Source organism: Macadamia integrifolia, chromosome 7 (genome assembly GCF_013358625.1).
Source record: "Macadamia integrifolia cultivar HAES 741 chromosome 7, SCU_Mint_v3, whole genome shotgun sequence".
Lineage (NCBI taxonomy): Eukaryota > Viridiplantae > Streptophyta > Magnoliopsida > Proteales > Proteaceae > Macadamia > Macadamia integrifolia.
Genome location: NC_056563.1, coordinates 22,924,499 through 22,933,768, shown reverse-complemented (window position 1 = coordinate 22,933,768; position 9,270 = coordinate 22,924,499). Strand labels below are relative to the sequence as shown.

The 9,270-nt window shown below is 38.1% G+C and overlaps 1 protein-coding gene across 1 annotated transcript; it reads left to right on the top strand.

The window, feature by feature from the left end:
• The first annotated feature begins 2,814 nt into the window (after positions 1 to 2,814).
• Positions 2,815 to 8,838, top strand: LOC122085137 (40S ribosomal protein S11-2). The gene is made up of 6 exons (XM_042653579.1): positions 2,815 to 2,968; positions 3,151 to 3,191; positions 3,287 to 3,387; positions 7,986 to 8,130; positions 8,243 to 8,332; positions 8,456 to 8,838. The coding sequence occupies exons 1-6, from the start codon at positions 2,957 to 2,959 to the stop codon at positions 8,544 to 8,546; spliced, it is 480 nt and encodes a 159-aa protein (XP_042509513.1). The 5' UTR covers positions 2,815 to 2,956; the 3' UTR covers positions 8,547 to 8,838.
• Positions 8,839 to 9,270: the final 432 nt, after the last annotated feature.

Here is a 9,270-nt window from a genome sequence, read left to right as displayed (position 1 = left end):
TCACAAATCGCCAATATTATAATGCATGGGTTTTTTAGGGAAAAATTTTCTAAGCACGTATGTGTCGAAAATGGAATAATTGCCTTCCTCTATGGGTTTTGCAAATAGGATCAAGTTTCTCTCCATTGATCTTGATAGTTATGTCACTTACGAATTTTAAAGAATCTAAAGGAGCATGAGTCATAAATTCCGCTAATTGCTTTTCTTGCTAAGGTTGTATGCCTTTTTTTAACCTATTCAATTCCAAACCATTGGGACCCTTTAGAGGTTCCAACCAGGTTGCATGGAGATCCCAGATAATGCATAGTTTCTCCTCCAAAAATGACATCTGCGGTCGGGAAATACATTAGATATTTATCTAAACTAGTAAATCCTTGAGCGGATGCCACGTTAGCCCCAAGCCGTTGATATGTAGTCCCCGCACCCAAAGGACAGTGTGTGATGGAATAAGGTGGTTACCTACATGGGAGGGATCTGGACTCTTGCAAATATCCCCTTAGTTATGATATTTTCTTAAATACCTCTTCTAATCAAATACAAATATCCCCTTTGGTTTTGATATTTTACCAAATAACCCTTTTAATCGGTGTGGCATTTCATTTCAATCCAAAATGCACTTTTAATCGGTGTGGAATTTCATTTCAGCCCTTGAGATTAAGAGCACATTTTGTCCATGTTTTAGTCTCTTTTTTTAATCTTAAAATGATAGTCATGTTCAAGTCCGAATCCCCTCCCTTGCAGGTAATCATCTCATCCTAAGTATCTATAAGTCTCCACATCAGACTACTCACTTTCAATGTAAAACTATTACTTTTGCCATCTGTGTGGAACCCCAAGATAGGGGGAGATGAAATTTTCTTGTTGTTTTCATCAATAATAGTAAATGAGGACCAAGTTGGTATAGAAAGAATGTATTTGGGTTCTCAAGAATCTTGATATGAATCTCAAATATCATGATTGACTTGAAGTGAACACTGAAAGCACTTGCTACTCTTACATCTAGAATGGAATATTACGATGCTAAGTCGCTGAAGTGTCTATCTAAACAGATTTATAGCTTTTGTTGTTATCATCATCATCATCACTACTATGGTTAATTATATTCAGATCGATTCTCTGTGACTTACAGTCTAATATGCTATTACTAATTTTTATTTTTTATTTTATTTATTTATTTTTTTGGGTAAAGGTTTAGCTTAGAAAGGTCCCAGTAGTGCTATTCTGCTTTGGCACCATGGAGAGCTATATTTTGAAGATTTTTTTTTTCTCTTAGTTAGAATGGAAACTAAATTTTGTTCATTGTACCATGTAAATGCAGTTTTTTTTTGGTAGAGTGTAAATGCAGTTACCATACACAGTCCAAGTGATGTCATTGAATAGTCTAGGCCATATCTCTTGTTAATTACATTCCTAAAGAACAATACAACATCTTAAACAAGGTTCATGCATTGAGAACAAATCCAAAACTAGAAATACAAACAACTCATTTTTCCTAAAATTCATTCATTTTGATGAAACGTTTTTTGCTCAACAGCTCATTTTTCCTCAAATTGATTCATATAATGAGCCATTTTTGTATAAAAAAGGATAAATCGGCAAACTATTTAAGGGGAGGGGGTTTTATACCAAGCTATATATCCCCTACACCAGCATGGGGCCCCCAATGAAGGGGCATGCACAGGCATCCAATAGGGGGTAGGGTAGTCACATGATCACCCCCTATTGTGACTCGTTGTAGGAGAATGTTGCTAGGAAGTTGGATTAGTTGGTTTTAATGAAATAAAAGGGCGTACCCAATGCATGAGGCTCCCACCAGTGCGGGATCTGGGAAAGGTCATAATGGCCACAATCTTATCTCTGCTTTGCTAAGAGGTTGTTCCATTAATTTGAACCTGCAACCACTAGGTCTTACCATCCAAAATAAATCTTTAGTTTCTACGATATCCGTGGGAACACATACATGTATGTGGTTAGAAAAAACCATATATACTAATATCATATATTGTATTTTACAATTTTGCTATGGATAAGGCTGTCCTAAAATAGAATAGTCTATTGTTATGTGACTAAAAACAACATATAGTGATGGATATTAATCGTCATTTGTTCATCCGCAACAAAAATAATCTATGTTAAGATTCTAAACCATAGTTTTTTGAGACGGATAATTTCATCCCAAATTTGTTCTTTTTTTCATGGAAATATCCATGGCAACAAATGTATTTTGGCTATTAACCTTCTTTATGGCTAAAATTGTGGCTATCGATTTATGTTGTTGTATTATACAATTTTGCTTAGAAAAGTGGCTCTCCCAAATTATACAATATTTTACCCAAAGTCTATGTCTGGAATGCAATAAAAACAACAACAAAAAATTTGAGAAAAAGAGAGAGAAAAACACGTATCCTCATTAATATATGCTGTTCTGTTCAAATCTATTAATTCTTCGTATTCCAAACATATCCACTAGTATTTTATTCATGAGAAGTGTTTCTTGTGACGGAGCGTGGCTCCATGAGGATCAAAGGGAGTAGACGAGAAAACATCAAGGACCATGGCCCAAAAGTAGAGGAACCTTCCTAACATCGCCGGGCTGCGTAAATGAACTCATTGGGCCACCGAGTAGTGGGCCTTTAGAGGCCCAGTCTGTTTCTAAAAGCGGCTCACAGACGACTCGGGAGTTTCACCCATGAGTCACCCAGTACACTCGACGATTCGACTCAACGGAATTGTAACTAATAGGGTCCAAAATCCGTAGGATCTGGATCCGATCTCTCTCCATCGACGGTCTGGAGTGGACTTTGAACTCTGGAATCTGGATTGACGTCTCACTAGAAATAAATTGTTGAGAATCCACTAATTAGGGTTTCATCGTTCTTCCGTTAGGCCGTCGCTCTCTTGGCTCAAAGCAGCTCCTCCTCATCCTCTGCCCTCCTCCGAAGAGTGGTTCTCCATCATGGCTGAACAGGTTAGATTCTAAATCCCAGGGGCTCTAACTTCTTTTCTTCTTCCTCCGTTCATGGTCCCAACCATTGAGTGAGGAAAAAATTAGTTCAGTCCTAAACCCCTCCTTCCCGCGCTGTTCATGGATTATCTTGTTGTTTCTTCGATTAATGATTGTTTTGTTTTTCGATGTTTTGGTTAATGCAGACGGAAAAGGCGTTTTTGAAGCAGCCGAAGGTGTTTTTGTGGTGAGTTTTTTTTTTTTGGTTGGCGTCCTCTCCATCACAACCTTCTCTTGTAGTTGTTTTTTGATTCTCATTATAACGGATCGTAATCGTTGTAGCTCGAAGAAATCTGGGAAGGGTAAAAGGCCTGGCAAGGGCGGAAACCGTTACTGGAAAAGCATTGGTTTGGGGTTTAAGACGCCCAGGGAGGCAATCGAAGGTCCAGTCAATTATTTCCTCCTTTCAGCTCTGTTTACATGATTTTTTTTTTCTTTGGAAACGTAGATTTGTATTTCTCCAAGTTCCACTTAGTTTGCAAAGATCATTTAAGGTTATATGTTTGATTTAAAGTAGTAGGGGTGTAGGTAAATATTTTCTTTTCAATGATGTGAATTTTCAGCCTGTGATTGATTCTAAGTAGCAGGACCGAAGGAGTTTATGTCAATTCTCTTTTTGGTAGTTTGCGGTAGCTACAGTTTTGCTGTTTAAAAAACATGATTCCAAACAGTGTTCTCTGTTTGCTAGAAGTTCATTTAAATAACTTATGGGAGTGAATAGTAGGAGTCTTTCTATTTACTTATTAAAATGTTTATACCGGAAATATATTGCAAACTCTTCTTTAATTAAGTCCAATTAATAAACGGTTGTGATTAAACAATTTTTACCAGTTTTGGTTTCAGTTTTCTGCTGATTCAAGTTATCACATTTCTGGGCCCAATTGTGCATGATAAAGAAAGATATCATCTACGCCCAAATTGTGGCATAGGAAATAAAAAACAGTTTAATTAAATTAAATGCTAGAAATCCACTATAAAACACCAGAGAGCATGTATAGAATGCTGGGACTAACCGGTTTTTGGTTTAGTCTGTATAATTAGTTCAAAGTGTATGGGTTTTAATGGGTTATAACTGGTTCAAAAGCGACAATTGATCGATTCAAAACCAAACAACACAGTTTAATAAACAGTTTCACCCTTTACAACCTGGACCTAACCTGTTAATAAACGGTTTATGGGTCCCAGTTTGAATAGTTTGGTTTGGTTTCAGTTACATTTTTGGTTTGCAATTCACACCCTAATCCTTGAGTGGAGGGTTTGGAGTTGACCTTCCAATTTAGGATTAGCTGTCAAGGATCGATTCTGAACATGTGTACAATATCACTAGAGAAAGTACACAGCAACTGTTATGGACACGGGCAGATTAGGAAATCAGAAATAAATCAAGACCAGCATGTTAGGATCTGCCCAATTTGAAATTGATTTCTATTTTAGATAGATAAAACATTCAGTCTAAGGGTGCTCCATTGCGACCTAGTGGTCATGGGTTCAAGTTGGGAAAAAGTCAACCGGGGTTAAGGCTGCATACATTATTACCCTCTCCAGACCCTGCATGATGCAGTTAGGCATATAATTAGCTGGGTATAATAAATTATATATATATATATATATATATGATAGCAGATAGTTCTTTGTTTCAGTTATTGAGTCCATCTTTATTTTTGTTTTAGAGTGACTCAGAATTTGTTTCAGTTTCAAGATAACATTAGGTTTAGTAGTTTATTTCCCTTTAAATACTTGGCCGTACCCAACGATTGAGATGGTAATTTGGAAATTGAATGAAGTTTCATCTAACGCTGCCAAGAGTTGTGGTGCACATCTCTCTCTCTCTCTCTCTCTCTCTCTCTCTCTCTCTCTCTCTCTCTCTCTTCCTTCCTATTTTATCCCCTCTTTTTTGTTACTTTTTTCTATTGAACTACCTAGGAGTTAAATGATATCCTCTGTTGCTGGTTGGTTTGGCCAGATATTCTGGTCACAAATTGCCCTTTCATATGCAGCAAGCCCTAGAATCTCGCTTCCCAAGTCATCCCCTATTGAGGGTAGTTGATCTGCAACTGAAACTGAACCTTTACCTCTGCCAGGTTCAGTTTCAGACTTTAAATATTATTTTTCTGCTTGATATTTTGGGTGATTGTTGGATCGATTCAATCGGCCTAAGGGTTGGGAATCTCTCCCTAAAAATTTTTTTGGGTTGGATTCCTGTTGAGGGAACTAGGGGTGAAACAGGGCCGGGTTTCTTAAAACCCTAACCCAACCCTACTGGGTTCATGCTCAGGCCCAAACCTGAGCCTAGGTTGGGTCGGGTTGACCCTAACTAGTCTTCTTAGTGGAATCACATTCCGATAAATACGATTCAATTTCGATTTCAATTCCTAAAATGAATTGAAACCCGGTTTTTTTTTTTTTTAAATTAAAACCCTCGAATGAATTCCTCCATTAAACTATACTGAACGTGATATTTTATCATTCTTTCATGGAGATTCCATGTGCCCCTATTTTTCCATGTGACCCTTTTTTTAATTCCCTCCACCAAAAATCAACATATGACGACATAGTACAATCATTCACTGTTGTTAGAATTTCATCTTGATTTACAATAATGCTTAATTTCCAACATATAAGGATCAAGAAACTCAAGTACTGCAAGTCCCCACCTCTCCTCATTCCTTATTTCATGGCTGTAGATATGGGTTTTTTCCTTTTGCTTTGTGCTCTCTTTTAGCTATACTGTTCTATATCATATTCTTGTTACAAGAAACTCAATGACAACAACAAGAAACTACCTTTGCTAGGAGAGACACTTGCATTCTACAAAGCACAATAATAATCAGGGTTAGACTGAGGGCGGGTTAGGGTCGGGCTGGGTTTTCTATGCCTCAACCCAGGGCCAGCCCGGCCCGGCGCCACCCGACCCAACCCCACATAGGGTTGGGCCGGGTTGGCCCTCATAGTCAGGTTAGACAGGGTTCGGGCTCAGGGCGGGTTAGGGTGGGTTCGGATCGTCAGGGTTAAACTTACACCCCTAGAGGGAACTATCTCATCTGAACTAGGGTGGGGTGGGATTCTACTGGTTGCACTTGTGTTCTTGCATTTATCATGAGGTAGAGAAGACAAGTGTCCAAAATTTACATATAAAGTCTGATTTCTTGTATTCACATGGAAACCCTTGTTTTGAAACTTTTGTTTTAATTTATTCCAAACCTGATTCTAATTCCATAATTACCCTTCATCTTTAACTTAATTCTGGATTAACCCCCCTATGGTCTCTTATTCGAGAAGTGTCCTTAAAATTTATGACATTTACAAAATTTCCATTGGTTCCTCTCCTTTGAATTACTTACACTGGTGTGGCCCCATAGGTGATATGACCAGGGTTTCAGGACCTTGGATCCGCATCACTGCAGTGGCAGGAGCCTTCTGCACTGGGTATGCCCTTTTTATGGACAGAACATTCAATCAAAATTTGGAATGATTCTAATAGGTGGATTACTTAATCTCAAAAACATGTAGCAAATGATCTTCTCAAAACAAGGTTCTAGTCGTAGAAAATCTCCAGATTACAATTTACTTATTAATGGCAATTAGAACTAGGAGAATAAGAAATCAGTAGTATATCCGCAGCTTCTGAACAAGGACAACAGAAAATAAAACCCAGACTTCATACCGCAAGGTGTTTGATTGTATCGAACACGAGATCTTCTAGCATGAAGAAGCAAGCAAAATCTTCAATTTTCTTTACTAAACTCCTGTATACTGATGGCCTCCCTTACAAACTTATACAGAAGACTCAAAAAAAAAGACTTCACGCCTAAAATGAGAGGCCTAATTTAATCCTTAACTAATAAGGTAACCCAAATTGTCCAGGAACTGAAATAATTGAGTAAACTAACTTGAAACAAATAAAGATAAGAGTTGGAGTTGGAATGGGAGATCCCATAAACAAATTCAGCTAAGATGGCCTACGCTGATGTGAATTCCACCAACTAAAGCTAAAGAAATAAACTACCTAGTAAAAGAAATCCCGTATACAGACTTAGTACCCATTGTTTGGACCAATTAGAGTGGCCTATTACAATAAGAAAACCCCATGGACCAAAGGCCCAACATGTATACAACCCAACCCTTGACTTGTTTCGAACAAAACAAGCCCATTTCAGGGATGAATCTCATTAATATGTTATTGGGATCAAAATGGTGAAGTTTGAACTCAAGCCAAACTCTTGAAGGTGCGAAACATTTAGAACTCATTCTTCTCATTAGCACATTTTGGATTAATTAAAACCGTTCAAAAATTAATTATTTTGATTTATTAAAGCGGTTTTATCCCTTTTCTGGACACTGATCTTAAAATCAAACATATCTCTCCCAAATTCCAATGGATTTACGATGAGACTTATTGCAATGCTCCTCACTGAGGGATCAAAGGACAACCATAAAACAAGGCCCTTCACCTTGTTTTGGGGGACCCTTGGAGATAGAAAGCAGGCTCTGAAATCTGGAACGAGAACTCTGCTACTGAAAATTGCAGACGCAATCTCCTGAGTTGTGCATGTCCTTATTACCCCAAATTCCATGTGCCTGATCATCAATAGGTCTAGTTTCTTTGGTATAGAAATTTCAAATTTTTTTCGTTTTAAATAGATATTTGTTGACGATGTATCTCTGCAGTTCTTAACAGGGTAGTAGTGGTATGCCAAATCTGGTTTTTCATTATTGTTATCCTCTTGATTCTAGGGCTGAAATTCTGATTATTAGGCATAGTAAAATGTTATTTTGTTCTAATTTTTCCATTTATTAACATATATATATATATATATATAAAATGTATAAAATGGTTTGAACAATTAGAGGATGTGGCTTTGATAAGAAACCAAAGGCTGGTTGTGGATGCTTTATGATTGTCTGGTTGTAGGTTGATAGTAGTCCTTTGCAACTTCGCAATTTGAAACCAGACTTTGAGAAAGTTGTGCTTTGTTTGCAGGTACCTATATTGATAAGAAATGCCCCTTCACCGGCACTGTTTCCATCAGGGGCCGTATTCTTGCAGGTACCTGCCACAGTGCTAAGATGATGAGGACAATCATTGTTCGCCGTAACTATCTCCATTATGTGAAGAAATACCAGAGGCAAGTAACAATTTGAAAACTCTTTAACATTTTCAGAACTCTTTACTATAACTCAGCTTGATATTATCTTTGTTTGAGGAGAGGTGTGAGTGTCACTTAATGAACTTTGCAGATATGAGAAAAGACACTCGAATATACCTGCGCATGTATCGCCTTGTTTCCGTGTGAAAGAGGGCGACCATGTGACCATTGGCCAGTGCAGGTAAGTTCTAGCTAGCTATGGAAAAGAATTTCATTATTGTTTTTTTCTTACGAGTGGGTGCCAGGACTGTAAATCTATGATCTCCACTTCTCTGATTAAAATGTGTTATATTATTTTGTTCAGACCATTATCCAAGACAGTGAGATTCAATGTATTGAAGGTAATGGCTGCTGGATCATCTGGCACGGGGAAAAAGGCTTTCACAGGAATGTAAGGTTCATATATCTCCCAGTAGAAGGGGTAGAAATATCCAAGGTCGATGTCTAGTTTTCACCTCAGCTGTGGTGTTTTGGTAATGTTCGAGTTTTAGATCAAGATGTAGGGGGATTATAGCCATGCGACCTATAGCTAATATATGGCTTATTTTGACCTGCAGCTTGTAGCACTTCATCATTGCAGTCTATGGTTTTTTTTGTTTTGAGTCAAGACAAGATAACTTTCTTTAGCTCGGTTTGTTGGAGTTTTTGTCATGAAACCCTTGGAATAACTAAGATAGGTTTGGGCCACCTTCTCATCTTCAATTAAATCTTGTTTCGTGTTAAGGGTGCAATCAAGCCAGGTTCGCCGGGTGTTTTTTTACCCCCTTACAATCTAGGCTAGACTGGTGTCCTTATATCCCATACGATGCCCAGTTGGAGGATGCGTGCTAACGTTGGATGGTATGGTATACATGGGAGGATATGGTGTAATGCTCCAGCTCCCTAACATTGTTAAGATATTGTCTTCTATGGTACAAGGGCTTCAAGGGTTTAACTCCTGTTTTGAAAACATGGGAGGAGAACCTGAGGTTATCAAGTGCACAGGAACCTCTCCACAGCCCGATGTAGGACTAAAGGAGACATGCCTCCTCATTTGGTAGTTTCTTGGCCTCTCACCTACCAAATGGCAAAAATTAGTGAGCAACTATGATGTGTCTTATTCCACCCCCAACCCCCCCA

Coding starts and splice junctions, on each gene's coding strand:
- LOC122085137 (XM_042653579.1), top strand. Junction 3,388..7,985: donor GCCCAGGGAGGCAATCGAAG/GTCCAGTCAATT, acceptor CTTTGTTTGCAG/GTACCTATATTGATAAGAAA. Junction 8,333..8,455: donor GTGACCATTGGCCAGTGCAG/GTAAGTTCTAGC, acceptor TATTTTGTTCAG/ACCATTATCCAAGACAGTGA.